Source organism: Gastrolobium bilobum, unplaced genomic scaffold (assembly GCF_033153095.1).
Source record: "Gastrolobium bilobum isolate Gb01-03AN ecotype WA unplaced genomic scaffold, APGP_CSIRO_Gbil_v1 utg6685, whole genome shotgun sequence".
Lineage (NCBI taxonomy): Eukaryota > Viridiplantae > Streptophyta > Magnoliopsida > Fabales > Fabaceae > Gastrolobium > Gastrolobium bilobum.
The window spans coordinates 70556-85260 of NW_026898013.1; the positions used below are offsets into that span (position 1 = coordinate 70556).

The 14705-nt window shown below is 33.4% G+C and overlaps 2 protein-coding genes across 3 annotated transcripts; both read right to left on the bottom strand.

Annotated features, from left to right (window-relative positions):
- Positions 1-2996: 2996 nt before the first annotated feature.
- LOC133312212 (zinc finger protein CONSTANS-LIKE 13) lies at positions 2997-7364 on the bottom strand. The gene is made up of 5 exons (XM_061513382.1): positions 6687-7364; positions 6210-6371; positions 5475-5737; positions 4738-4834; positions 2997-3277 (listed from the first exon to the last, which is right to left on the bottom strand). The coding sequence occupies exons 1-4, from the start codon at positions 7242-7244 to the stop codon at positions 4744-4746; spliced, it is 1074 nt and encodes a 357-aa protein (XP_061369366.1). The 5' UTR covers positions 7245-7364; the 3' UTR covers positions 2997-3277; positions 4738-4743.
- A 2410-nt stretch (positions 7365-9774) lies between these two features.
- On the bottom strand, positions 9775-14056 carry LOC133312208 (E3 ubiquitin-protein ligase MIEL1). 2 transcript variants are annotated; one of them, XM_061513375.1, is made up of 12 exons: positions 13969-14056; positions 13731-13818; positions 13581-13637; positions 13434-13466; positions 13240-13317; positions 13062-13105; positions 12892-12932; positions 12597-12679; positions 12422-12513; positions 12264-12333; positions 10925-10963; positions 9775-10274 (listed from the first exon to the last, which is right to left on the bottom strand). In XM_061513375.1, exons 1-12 carry the CDS (start codon positions 14028-14030, stop codon positions 10161-10163), a joined length of 801 nt encoding a protein of 266 aa, XP_061369359.1. In that variant the 5' UTR covers positions 14031-14056; the 3' UTR covers positions 9775-10160. The 2 variants fall into 2 exon arrangements, with proteins under 2 accessions (XP_061369359.1, XP_061369360.1); XM_061513376.1 differs by having other exon boundaries at positions 10922-10963.
- Between the last annotated feature and the right edge of the window lie 649 nt (positions 14057-14705).

Consider the following 14705-nt stretch of genomic DNA (forward strand, 5'->3'; position numbering starts at 1 on the left):
TTATCAGAAACAGGAATGTTGGCTTGCAAACCAGCTGAGAATCCCATTGAAATGAACCACTCACTTGGTATATATCCGAATCAAGTAGAAGCAGACATTGGAAGATATCAAAGGCTAGTAGGGAGGCTAATATATTTGTCACATACTCGGCCAGACATTGCCTATGCAGTTGGTGTGGTAAGCAGATTCATGCACTCTCCCAGTGAAGATCACATGAAAGCTGTATATCGTATTTTGAGATATCTCAAAGGAACACCTGGAAAAGGTATCCTCTTCTCGAAAAACAGCAAAAAGAACATTGAAGGATACACTGATTCAGATTGGGCTGGGGATAAAACTACTAGACAATCTACCTCCGGTTATTTCACATTTGTAGAAGGCAACCTAGTCACATGGAGAAGTAAAAAACAGAAGGTTGTTGCAAGATCAAGTGCCGAGGCAGAATTCAGAGGTATGGCTTATTGTATCTGTGAGCTTCTATGGATAAAAAATGTTTTAAGTGATTTGGGAGTTAATTATGAACTTCCCATGAGCCTTTACTGTGATAACAAGGCTTCTATTGAGATTGCTCATAACCCAGTCCAACATGATAGAACAAAACATGTTGAAGTAGATAGGCATTTTATAAAGGAGAAGCTTGATCAGAAAATCATCACTACACCGTTTGTTAGATCAGAAAGTCAACTAGCAGATATCTTGACTAAAGCAGTCTCAGGAAAAGCTCTGGATAATACAAGTGGCAAGTTAGGCATGTGTGACATCCATGCACCAACTTGAGGGGGAGTGTTAGATTAAGAGATATTTGAAATTGAATTACTGTTGTAAAGATTTAGATTATCTTTCTGTTTATGTTTCTGTTTACAACAAATTCTTGTTTAAGAAGTTGTTAGAATATTTTTAGGAATTAGTTTTGAAGATAAAGTGTATAAATACTCATCCTCTGTAAATGAATGTGATGAATCAATAGAAAAGTATTTCAGAATTTAAAGTCTTGACAACTTTTTTTTTTTTTTTTTTTGTAATCTTGCTCAGTATTTCCGATTTTAATTTGCGTACCATGTTTATCTTATTCTTGCTTGCGTGACAATATATACTTTGTTTCTTTGCAAATTTTGGAAAAAATCCGAGAAATCATATTCAGCAAAAAAAAAAAAAAGGTAACAAAAGAACTAGGCAAGAAAATACTACACAAAACAAAGAGTTCAATGCTTGCTTAAATCATAAAACACGGTTACAACTTTTCAATGAATTGCGCTGTGATGCTCACGGTTTTATGCCCTTTATTTCCTTTGTATATCTCACATTTCGAACGTTTGCTTGTGGATAAGGTGCTTGCTTATCTCTCTGCCTTCACTATTATTTAATTTACTTTCTTTAAATAATCTATATGATGTATCACATAACTCCTAATATTTGTTCTCTTTGTCGCAGTTGTTTTCTTTGCGGTTACTAAATTTTGGACTTCCTTCTTTAATGCTAAGTCCGAGCTCATTCAGAGATTTTTCAAAAATTCTAAACTTTAAACCCCAGATCTCATATCCTCTATATATTCATTTGTTGTGGGTGGAGGCTAGGTTAGAAGATAGAAAAAAATTGAGAGAAAATTAATTGAGATATTTGAGAGTAAAACTTTAAACTTTGTACTTGAGAGATCTCTAGATAGAGTTTGAGTAAAATATCTCTAGGTAGTTTGATTATCACCATTGTTGGAGAGGTTGTGTTAACCACCACATTGACGTATTTTGATTCTTTGTATCCATTATTTACATAGTGGACGTTTGATCTGGACTAAATCTCATGAGTTTTTACTTCTTCATCGGAGAAGGTTTCCCACTTTAAAATTTGTTTGTATTTTTCTTCTCTCCCTCCTATTTGTGTTTTTTTGTTTTCCGCTGCGTTGCCCGACCTGGTAAAGTTTAAGCCAAGGTAAAATTGCCGAGATTCGAGATCCAGAATTCTGAGTGACTTTCACGAAAAACTAGTTAGCCGACTTGAGAGAATCGAATTCCAACACTAAAAGGTTAGTATTGGAATCGAAAAACTAGTGCAGGAGGAAGACATTCTATTCTCCCTTGCTCACCAATCCATTTTTCAAGGACTTGTCCTTTGGTGTAGCTAGCTAGTTAGTATAAATATTTAAAAACGAGAGCTATCTACCCATTCTTTAATGCTGCTCCATGATGGCTCTAGCTTCGTCCCTTCCTTTTCACCCCATTTTGGGCATGAATAGTGCCAGACATCATTACGTGTGGGATGGCTCGTTAACCAACGAAACCTTTTTTTTTTTTTTAGTACAAACCGACGAAAGCTTTTAACACTATAAAGTAAAAAAATTATTTCTACCAAATAAATAATATTATTAAGGTAGTAAAAGAAGAAACTATTAAAGTTCAAACTAAGAAAAAATATGTATCAGTTTAAATTTTACATTATATAAAAATGAGATAAGATCCGTTTATAAATTTTTTTTACAATTACACTAATATAGGACCCAGTCATACACTATGTAATTAATGTAGGACCGGTCCTACATAGTGTAATTTATAAGAGTTTGTAAACAAAAAAGTTTGTAAATATAACCTGCTCCTATAAAAATATAGAGGCAAAATCTATACTTTTATTTTATTTTTGAAAAAAGTTCACCAATGCTCCCGTGGTTTGCATCAGAATCACTTATGCTCATGTGGTTTTTTTTTATCACATATGTTCCTGTACTTTGTAAAAAATAAAAAACCACAGGAACATATGTGATAAAAAACATACCTTTTTGCAAATCACAAGGACATATGTGATAAAAAAACCACAGGGACATAGGTGATTCTGAAGCAAACCGCAGAAACATTGGTGAACTTTTCCCTTTATTTTTTTTTAGTAAAATTCACGTTTTTTGTGACTATAAAATAACACAACTGTATCATTTAAATGATACACGTTTTTTTCAATGCATTCCTCATTCAAGTTCTTCTTACAGATATGTCTAGTATCTCGTTATTTTATTATTATTTATTTTTTTGGATATTCAATATCTCGCATTTTTATAAATCTCACAGGAATGTGTACAACTAACATTCGACAACTCTGCGTCGTTTAAGCATTCATAATGTGTAATGGGGCAAAAAAAAACTTGCACAAGCTTTACATTTTGCTGGAACGTAAGCATTATCCAAGCTACAGCTCCAAAACAACTACAGAAGAAAGCAGTAGCTGGAAAAATGCTCCCTTCTCCAATGTATCTTTTCTGTTCCATGTCCACCTTCGTATGCTTATGATATCAGTGCTATAAGTAGGCAAGACAGAAGATAAAAAAGTTATCATATATATATGTAATAGAAGAAAGGGAAATAATACTCTCATGCCACATGAGATACTCTCATTTTCCTACACAAATTCGTTTTCTGTGCCAAATAATTCTTCTTTTCTTTTTTAATATAAAATATGGGATCCACATTTAACTTCTCTCTACTTTTTTTCTCTCCTACAATCCTACAACATAAGAAAAGTTAAACCCTAGAAGAAATCACAAAATGTATAAAAATTTGAATGTCAACACACGTGGGGGTCTGTGAGGTAACAAGATTGCCTCCCATGCATATTACATTCAATCATATAACAATGGACTAAATTATTTACTTGGCAATTCATAATACACAAAGAAAAGAACTAGTTATATTGCTTTTCTATATGAGACTATAATGCTGTTCATCTACACATACTCCAGCATTTACCAGACTAGTTAGTATGATAACTTAAGACAGTTTATGTACTTTGCTTTTGCAATTAACTCTTTGATTTGCACCCTTTTCCCCAAGGCCCAAGAGAGGCCGATCTAATTGTCCTCTCAACTGCATTCATTGTTCTTGAAGTACTTGGAAGCACATATTCAGGTAAATTTAAAGGAGGGCTAAAACATGCAGACTCAACTGAGTTCAGATCAAGTAGAAACTGATTATCTCTCCCTAGCAGAACCAACAGTTATATCATTGGCATAGGTATGGGTATGTATAAGCAAGACAAAACTTCAGTATTATTATTAGATATCCCCCTGATCAAACAAGAAAAGATAAAATTTCAGAAAACTCAGTTCATTCGTTTGTTCATAAATCTTCAGCTAATACTTTCTGAGCTGTGTTATACCTTAACTTTTATATTCGTAGTTTTTTTATTTTTTTGTGTGTGTATAAACTACAGGTATTCTCTACAGAAGACAGTCTTGTTTGGGACGGGTCCAGGATTAAAGCTTTAAACCCTTTCCAAAGATGAAACTGAGGAGGATCGAATTTTCACAGAATATTCAAATACTTAGTTATGTGTAACTTGCTTACCCTAGCTCCCATGGAATGATCAACACTGAGGTTCAAACCAATTTAAGGAGTCCTATCTCGAGCTTTGAGGATTTTTTTTATTTTTTTTTCATCTGGGAATTGAGAGGACAAAAGTCTAAGTCCACCGGTACCACATACCCTCCAAAAACATCTAAGGCCAAAATCCCCTGTAAATTTGATTTAAAAGAAGACTCCACTTCTTTATTTTCCTCACGTGCAATCAATTACAGTGCAAAGGAATGAACACTATTATCAACTGTATTGCTGGAATATGTCTGCACAATATCCAAGCTCTGGATCCAAGGATATATCACTTGCAAAATATAGTTAAGTTCACTATACAAGGGACATGTTACATAATTTATGAGATGTGAGCCGAGAATTATAGTTATAATGACATTACATAGCAGCCTACCATGTTTCAATGTTCAATCTTGGCAAATCGGCCCTTAACTCGTATCCTGCTTTCTGCCCGAACTTTTCGTGATTCATACCTTATGCGGTTGTCATATCTGTTGTTATCCACGTAAAGGGTGTCAATTTAATAAATCTAGGAAAGTTATAAATTTATATATACCAATCATAAAGATCATACATATATGTACACTTAGCTCATATAGTCCCAACAATCATTTAAAAATTGCAAGGAGAGGACAAGGCATGATCAACTACAGAATCACACTTCACTTCACAGTAAATGGTGATAAAATAATAAAAAGAATAACAACAGCATTTTTCAAGGAAAGTCTGAATTGAACTCATTAAATCAAAAAATTTGAGAAAGCATAGTATAAATTTATTCTTGATATCTCCAAGAAATTATATCAGAACAGAAAATTCCCAAAACATATCCAGGAATACTAGTTGGGGCCAATATTTATGAAACTTCATCATTTCTAGGAGGAGTTAAAGTTTGTTGCATTCATAAATAAAAAAGAAAATAACTTCAGCAGAAACTAAAACAATGCAAATTAGGGTTAAACTCCTGAATATGGTAAGTTAAGAATTTAACAAACCAGAAATTCTGCAGCTCAGTCTCAAATGAACATTTCTAAGCATTAGAATAGTTACCTCTCTCTTACATACGCACACATACACACGCACACGCACACGCAGGCACAGCGAGCAATGGATGCTAGTATAGTAATATACCTTCTAGTTTTCTTCTTCTGCTTGTACCGTAATAATGCAGAATCTCTTTCTTGACTCGTTAACTCACATGGAGCAGCTTTAGGAGTAATTGATAAGGTTTCACACTTGAGAGAATTTGATGGTTGCTCTACATTGTTGCCATAGTTATGAGTCTCCTCGATAGCAGAAGTCGAATATTTAACTGGAATTTCATCGGTATAAGCTCTCAATGATGTATCAGGAGGAACAACTTGATACATAGGCTCACTGCTTTCTCTATGACACTGAAATACAAAGTCCATAAGATTTCAGTGGTTCTAGTGTCTTTTTAAATGGGAAAAAAATCAGCAGGAATGTCTTGCACACAGTGAAGAAAGCAGCATTGAACGGTTCCACCATTAAAAGAGCAACCTCTTAGAGACCTAGCCTATCCATAATAACAATAGAACAAAACAAGCCATAGGAAATAACAAAGCAAGATAGAAGTTGCTGGTGATTGGTTTTGAAAAAGATTTATCACAAGAGAGTAAATTGGGATTCATGATTATAATAATATTGTAATCATGAATTCTTGATTAAACTAAAATTAATTATCCCAATAGAATTATTATTGATGAAAATTATTATTGATATCCAACTTCTATGCAAATAGGTTCTTGTCAAACGAAATCAATTACTGTTATCATTAACAATTAAAGTCTCCAACAAAAATCACATACGAAATTCTTTACTCACATTATCCCATTAGCACTTTACCTCATGAGAAGGAAATAGATCAGCCTCCATGTCACGTTCAAAACCAGAGGACAATTTTTCTGATTGCACATGAGGATCAGGGTCCAAGGGCTCAGACTTTGCTAGTTCACGAAGCTGACCAAGAATCTCTTCTCTGCGTCGCCCACAAGCAGCCTTACGATTCTGATTCAATAATAATAAAAAAAAACCCTCAACAAGTCAAAATTGTAGCAATAGACACAGATTTTCAATTTATTCTATTACATCCAAACAATCCAGATTCAAAAAATTAATTATTAAAAATCCATAAATTATTAATACTATATATAGTCTAAAAAAATAAGGCTTAGATCCACAAAATGAACTCCTCAATTCTAACAAAAGAGTAAATGAATTTCTAATTGCATTTTCTGTTTTCCAAGCATCCAAACAAGGGAACAAAATAAAAGGGAACATACATATACATATATACATATACATATACAATTATACATATACCTTGGGCAGAGGAGGAACTTCCATAGCATGATAATTATGAGAAGAAGCAGAAGAAGAAATCAAATCGTCAAGACTAACAAAAGAAGGAGCATCCCAAACAAACAAATCCGAAATCCCTTCTTCAATCGCGTACCCTAAAAACCCATCACCAGAAACACCTCTTTCATCAGATGAAAGCAGAGATTTTTTACCCATATCTTGGAACCCCATAATTGTTAAGATTTCGGTGACAGAAGGGCACCCAGTGAACCCCTCAAGAGGCCTCCGTTCATGGAGAGAAAGGTTGTGTTTTTCCCAGTCACAGTTCTGGCACAGAACAGAGGATTCAGCTGAACAGAGTATAGTAGCAGGGGAATCATCACATACATCACAGAGCAGAGTGCGTGTGTGCTTTGAGAAAAGCTGGTTTGTAGAGTGAACTTCACGATCACAAGACAAACAAAGCTTTGCAGAATCAGCTCTGCAATAGAGAACAGCTGTTGTGTGTCCACAATAGTCACATGGTGTCACTTTGTGTGAGTCTTGTGTTGTTTGGTGTGTATGTTGATAACTACTCATAGCTTCTTTCCTTTGGCTATGACCTTAATGTGTGAGTTCACAGAAATTATGTGTAAGATGAGATTGGTAGAGAGAAACTGTTTGGTGGACTTATGAGATATGGTTGTGTGTGTACGAGAAAGAGAGAGAGATATATATTATCATGAGTCATTTCTTGAGGAACAAGAACTACTTAGAAAAGTAAGTGTAGTTGATTTTTTTATTTTTTTTTTATTTTTTTGTCCTTTTGAAATTGATGAAGGATAGTTGAATTGAAATTTGTGATTAAGGCCAAAATTGAAGTATTTGGACTTTGAAAATGATAGGTGGGTAAGCAAAAACACTTTACATAACATTTTTATTATTACTTTACCCTTTTAATATGCTTTCCAATTAAGAGAATCAAATTAGGCCAAAAAGTTCGCAACTTCTTACCCAAAATGGAAAACAAATAAAATAAAAAAATTAGTGAATCTTGTGCTTTGGACTCATCTTTTGCATGTAGAAGTGTGTCATATATTTGTACAAATTCAAATTTTCGGTGTATTCTTTACGTATTTTCATATGAATTCGTAAAAAGTATTATAATCTTATTATGTACGTTGATTGTTTTATATAATTTAAATATAGTTTCGTATAAGAAACCAGTTGCTCATATATGAATCATATAAAATTATTGTTTTGAATATGAAAAAAAGAAGAAAAAATCTCTGTTTTCAAAGTCTTCCTTTATAAAGCATATTCATGGTTAAATCATATAAATGTTTCAATGAGTATCTTATAAATGGATATTATCTAATGGTTACAGTTCTTTTAGATGAAGAATTTCTCTTTATTCTTTTCTTGTCTAGAAGATAAGGGTTAATCAATAATGTTATATTTAACTCAAGTAGGTTTGTAAAAAAAAATGACTCAATTAGTAACTAATTAATTTTTTTTTATCTTAATCAAGGTTTTTTACATCATTCAGAAAAATCAATTACCATGATTAGAAAAATTCATAATATATTAACGCGTGATTTAATAATAATAATATAATAATTAAAAATATCGCGCAGACTATAATATAATTTAATGAGATATTTTGCGCGTTGGTCAATCCTGTGTTGCCAGCTTAGTATGGCAAAAGATTTGACGGACGTGCGCCATCGTGTGATTATATCCCTAAAATGGATTGAACTTTATCACTTATGCCCAAAGAAATTTAAAAATAAAAATAAAAATCTAAAGGTAAATTTCAAAAGGATTTGATGGCTTTTTTGATTTTTGGTACATAAAAGAAATGGTGACTTTTTAACAGAGTTCATTAATTATTGTTGCAATGCAACTATGCAAGTAGCCAAGCCAACCACCAAAAGAGATTGAAGATAAATGGGAGAGGTTAGAATTTGGAGGACACGGAACATTTCGTTTTCAGGAGCAACGTTGGCATGAATATTTTAGGCCTGTGGGCCCAAATGACCTTTTCAGCCGAATTTGCTCGAACAAAAACTGGGCCCCTCCTTCACATTTCTGACCCAGCAACCTACTGAAGCAAATCATTATTAATTCTTTTGTGAGCAAACCAGCTTGGACAGGTGTTTACGCTCATTAATTAACATTAACAGGCAACATGTTAAACTGTCCTCCATTCATAGCCATAGCCCAATAGGGACCCCCTCCCATGCCCTTAACAGACTTTGAATGGGATTATTCTAGAAAAACGTGACTAGTTAATGGTTTTTGGCTCTTTTTACCAAACATACTAAAAGGGCCCATACCATCTGTATATTTAATTACTCTGTTCATTTCAAAATTATTATTACTTAAAAATTTCTAAGAATTAAAATTAATTAAAATGAAAAAAAAATATGAATAAAATTAAATAATGATAAACCTTTTGTTTTGATAATTGAACAAGAGATACTTTAACTTTTTCCCTTTTGTAGTTGGTGCAATTTATATACTAACGGCAAAAAATGAACAGATATAAATATCTTCATCCCCGATCTGCCTCACACTTCAGATTAGTCTCATAATCGATTTAAAAGAGTCGAAGCCAGTAGGGATATCGGAAGAGCCAACTCACCTCTAAGAGATAATTAAGGTTGGATTAACTTCAAAAAAAATTTTAAAAATGAACGGAAGTTATCTAATAGAACATGAGATGCTTTTATTATAGTTCTATTTTCCGCTTTTTAAGTTGATGAGATTCACATACCAACTTGTAGAAAAAAACAAGCATAATAATATCCAAGGGTCTTATTCTTCTGTAGTTCTCTCTCTCTCTCTCTTTAGTTGAAGAAATCCACATACCAACTTGTAGATAGAAACGGGTATGATACCCGAGGGTCCAAACGCAGGATAACATACAATACTCCCATGTTTCATGTGAGAAGAAAAGAAGTTTATCAAAGTTCACATTGGCAAAGGAAAAAGGCGATGGCTAAAGTATTCCTAGCGTGCTTCACGCTTGTTCACGAAATAGGGTCCACATGAACATTGCTCACTCAACATTTTATTTTTTTTCACTTCATTATTCATTTCATCATTAAGGCCGACAAACTCAATGGAGAAATAAATCACTTGTTTAATGGTATACAAAGCCAAAGAACAATAAAAAAAAAGCCCCAACAAAACTGATATTGCTGGGTGTATCCAAAATCGAACATCAAATGAAATGAGAAATTGATTTTTCTCGACTTTTTGGCAACTCAAATGTCATCAGGAATTACCAAATGATTCTCTTTTTCTTCTGCCTGAATGGACGAGACAATGCGCTAGAACAAATTGCATGTACATCCAGATATTCTCTTATTTCCTTTGAAATTACATCGGGGAATAATAGCCAAAAGTGAAATATTCCAAAAATAAAAAATAAAAAAGGAAAAAATTCAAATAGGAATTTTTGGATGAATTTGTAATTGGGTTTCACTAACACCAAAACCTTTCCTCATGTTAGGGTGTCGAAATCCTACGGGTGTTATACGAACTGCACTGTCTACACTTGTGACCAAATATGTGAAAGGAAACTCTGCTGGTTGTGTTACAATCATTACACAGAATTGAAACCTGTAAGATGCCCAAGCAACCCAGTAGTTACATTGTATATAAGAGCAGCATGATTAGAAATTAGAAATATTTGAGAATGAAATAAAGTTATAAATATATTTATTATAATCTACCCCTCTCCCAGCCTTCCAAAAAATAAAAAATAAAATAAAAACCTCTTTTGTATTGTAAACTGAAATAAACATTACCATAACAAGGTAAAGAAATATGAATTCCCATCTAGAAAGTGTAACAACTCTGCGTACAGCAGGGTGGTATGACATGAATTAGTAGTCAGACCTTAAGAGGCATTAGCTTGCTGAGATTTTGCTAAAGCAAAATTAGTAGTGTAGAATATTTGAATTTGCCTATTCTGTATAAACCATGCGATGCCATTTGTTTGAATCCCAAGTTTTCAGAACCATGTGAAGCGGAAGATAATATTCTTCACTCTTCATTTTTTTATAATGCATAATTAAGTTCCAAAAACAGTATACTACCATGCTCGTCTAGCCTAGGAGCATCCCAAACCCATATAGACATAACATAAATCAGTTATCATATATGCCTTTAAAAATATTGTCATCAAGTCCTTGGAAACTGATGCTCTTGTATGAAATTATATGAAATAATAGATCAGCAAAGAGAGAATCAAAGAGCTAAGTAACTACCTCAAAATTATACTCCTCGGGCATAGGACCAGCTTCAATCTATCAAGAAAAATTATAACTACGTCAATACAAAAGTGACAAATTTCATAGGTCAGGAAAAATAAATAATTATCAAAAGAAAATAAAAAATGTAAAAAGAGCAATTGCTAGCAATATCGAAAGCTTTTAATGGTTCATTAATAAGTAATAAATAAGGACCTTGAAAAAATGACTCTTTATGCCTTGCTTATTTTAGGACTTTTTTCAAAGGCTAAAACTATTTGCATTTGGATGTAGTACATGAAAATCACTTTTAATTAAATATATAATTTGGATGTTAAAATTAAAAAGTACTTTTTATGTATAAAATTACTAAAAAGGGCATGTGAAAACAAATCATGGGAGCAAATTTGGTTGTGGCAGAAGCAGCGGCGGCGGTAAGGGTGGTGGTGGAGTGATAGTGATTGTGGTGGAGGTGGTGGCAGTGACGGCGATGTGGTAGTAGTGATGGTGGGGTGTGGGTGGTGGTTGTGGTGACGGCAACGGTGGTAGATTAGGTGACAGTGGCGGCGGCGGCAAGGGTGAGATTGGTTGGGGTTGTGGTGGTGGTGGCGGCAACGGAGGTGGTGGTGACAATGGTGATGCTGTGGGAGGTGGGGTTGGTTGGGATTGGGGCAAATTTGGATTTTGAAAAGAATATTTACCTTTTGACTTCTACTTTGTTTAGAAGCCAAAAAATTTAGCTTAGAAAACAAGCAGATTTTTGGCTTTTTTATAACAGCTTCCAAGACCAAAGCAAAAAAGGAACATTGGCAATAATTATAAGAAGGAAGGATGCAGGAAGAATATCAGATGAACCTTGCTCTAAGATGCCACTCGATAACTTATGATCCCTAATACCAATGAACGTAATGAATACTCCATGGAAGCTGAGCAGGAAGCTGAGAAAGTGGTTCATATAAACATTTCTGCCATACAGAAGGTTGACAACAGAGGTTTCTCCCAAACCTTCTGCCAAAGCATCCCTCAAAACAGACAGTTACCTCAAGTTTTCCTCTCTAAGAAGAGGGATTTTGAGTTTTCTCTCAAGCAAATATGTAATTCTTCATGCTGGTGCATTTATATAAAATGTCTCTATACATGGCAGCATGTTACCTAACCACTGCAAACCCATCATTGGAAAAATTAATAAAAAATGCCCTCCCAAATCTCATTTCCTATTTGTCTTAACCCTATGGAGTTTACTTGTTCTCTGGAAGGTAACTTGGAATAATACTTGAAAGGCATGTATGCAAACACAATCATATTTTGAGCAACGAAAAATATATTCTAAAAGATATTTGATAAAAGTTCCACACACCTCCTGATCTAATTGTTCCCAGCTCTGAGACATATCGAATATTGTCTTCAAGCAGATACAACAACGATACCTGATGAATAAAACCAAAGGGAAAATTATCAAATGAGCAACAAATATTTAGCTCATAAGAAATCTGAAAGAATTATCAGGTAGTTAACTGATTTTGAGTGGCCATATTTTGATAGCATTCCATATGCATTGTGTGCCCACACCTCAAAATTGTGCTGCCTTTTATTGAATCAAACATGTACTGTCAGCATGTAACAACACTGTCAGAAAAGTTTTAACAACAGCTCATAGAAAAATTAGCAATTAAAAAAGCCGAAGACAAACCTCGTAACAGACAGGGCAGAAACTCTTCATTGAGTTCTCTACACATTTGTGATTGTTTTGCAAACTCACTGAATAGCAAGAGCCTGTACTCATACAAAATTATTAAAATATGACAAGGACATTAATAACAAGAACAGATCAGAACAAGTGCAATGCAAATGCTAATAACTAATAAGAAAGGAAAAAAATTCTTACTTAAGAACCAGGTAACACAACCCTATGCTTTGTTAAATATGGTGCTAATGCTTGAAAAAACAAACATGATTAACTAACAAAGGTTGGCCCAAGAACATACCACATTTCTCACAGTGAAAGAAATTATCACGACCACCAACCCTGAAAATAAGAAAATTTGATAAAACAGAAAACTTAATATTTCAGAAAACAATTCAAACAGTTTATCCCAATCCATAGCAAGTTAGATTATGTTCACAATCAAATATCTCATGAATATACGACTCTAACCTGCAAATCCCACATTCATCGCAATGAAATTGTCCTTTATCTGTCTGCAACAACATAAACATTATAAGGCATCAAATCAAAATGCTAAAAAACAGCAAAACATAATCAGGATATAGGATGCCGAATACTAATATCCAGTTACTTCTTGCTGATAACTTATTCAAATTAAACACCTTACATTATCATCATGGAATTTGCAAATCTCGCAGTAATATTCTCCCATGTTGACACCACAATTAGAACACACCTTGGCAACCTGAATTGTCAATGTCAAGTGATAAGTTTTTTTACTTTTTTTTCTTTAAGTAATAACGTCTAAACAGAGTGAATGGTTTTTTAAGCAGAAAGGATAAAGGAAATCATTCTACAAACCTCCTGTTCAGTATCACAGATAGAACATATAACCTGAAATAATCAAAATTCATAATTAGATTCGGGTATACATGGAAACCCATGTCAAAGAAAACGCAATGAATGCAAGGGAAGAAAAAGAAAAAGAAACAAGTACACTTTTCTTACATGCACAACATCGTGTCTGACAAGTTCATGACGATCCATGGGGTTGATAGATGAGCTCTAAATGAAGAAAACAACCCAAAATTAATTGAGAAAAAAGATAGAAATTTTGAAGAAAAAAGAAAAAGATTAATAAGGAAGAGAACAAAAGACCATGGCGTCGTTGTGGCAATGACGACATGGGAAGATCTGATTGCAACACGGGGCTCGAATTTTGCATCGTCTCTTATAGTGGTCACATCTAAGCATGGATCAATACATGTATGTATGTATGTATGTACATGAAAACATTAAACGAAAGAGTAGTTAATGGAAAAGAAACAAAAAAAAGCAGCAGAGAAAACCTTATGTTGCAGAGAGAGAAGGTGTTTGCAAGATTAAATTAAATTACCCAAACTGCAACTTCCCCGTGTCCTCTCTCCTTTCAGTTGCAGATGCAGAGTGTTCCTCCATTGATTACTGATTAGGGTTAGGTTCGCGACAATTCAAGTTTAGATCCTCAGACTGTTGCTTCTACATTTATTTGTTGTAGTCATTTTTTCTCATGATATAAGTTATCTTATTTTAATAGAGAGATAGATACAAAAAATAAAAAATTTAAAATTTAAATAAAAAAATTTATTTTATGTCTATCTCTCTTTTAAACTGACATAATTTTATGTCATTTGAAATAACAAACAATTTTCGCTTGTTTGTTTTGTGAATTGTATTTTATGAACCACTGGTTTAGTTTTAAAAAATTTATTTTATTTCCACCTTTAATTTTTTAAATAATGTAGTAAAATAGAGTTTTTTTTTTCTCGTAACTTATAAAACAACTTTTGCTCTTACGTGGACATGTATATAGTTTTATTTTACACCTCTAAATTGGGATTGAAGCTCCCAGTCCCACACAATGCAAATGAGGGGATTGAAATTGAACTCTACTGATGGAGTCACGAAGAACCAACTCCTAAAAATTTACACACGAATAATTTTATATTACATTTCTTAACATAACTCAACTTTTATCATTTAGACCTATAATAAGGAATTTTATACTTGAGTAAGGTAATATAAAATATAATTAATTTAGGTGGACAAATAATTAATTGTATCATGTAATGTTAGTTGTTAAATCAATTCGAT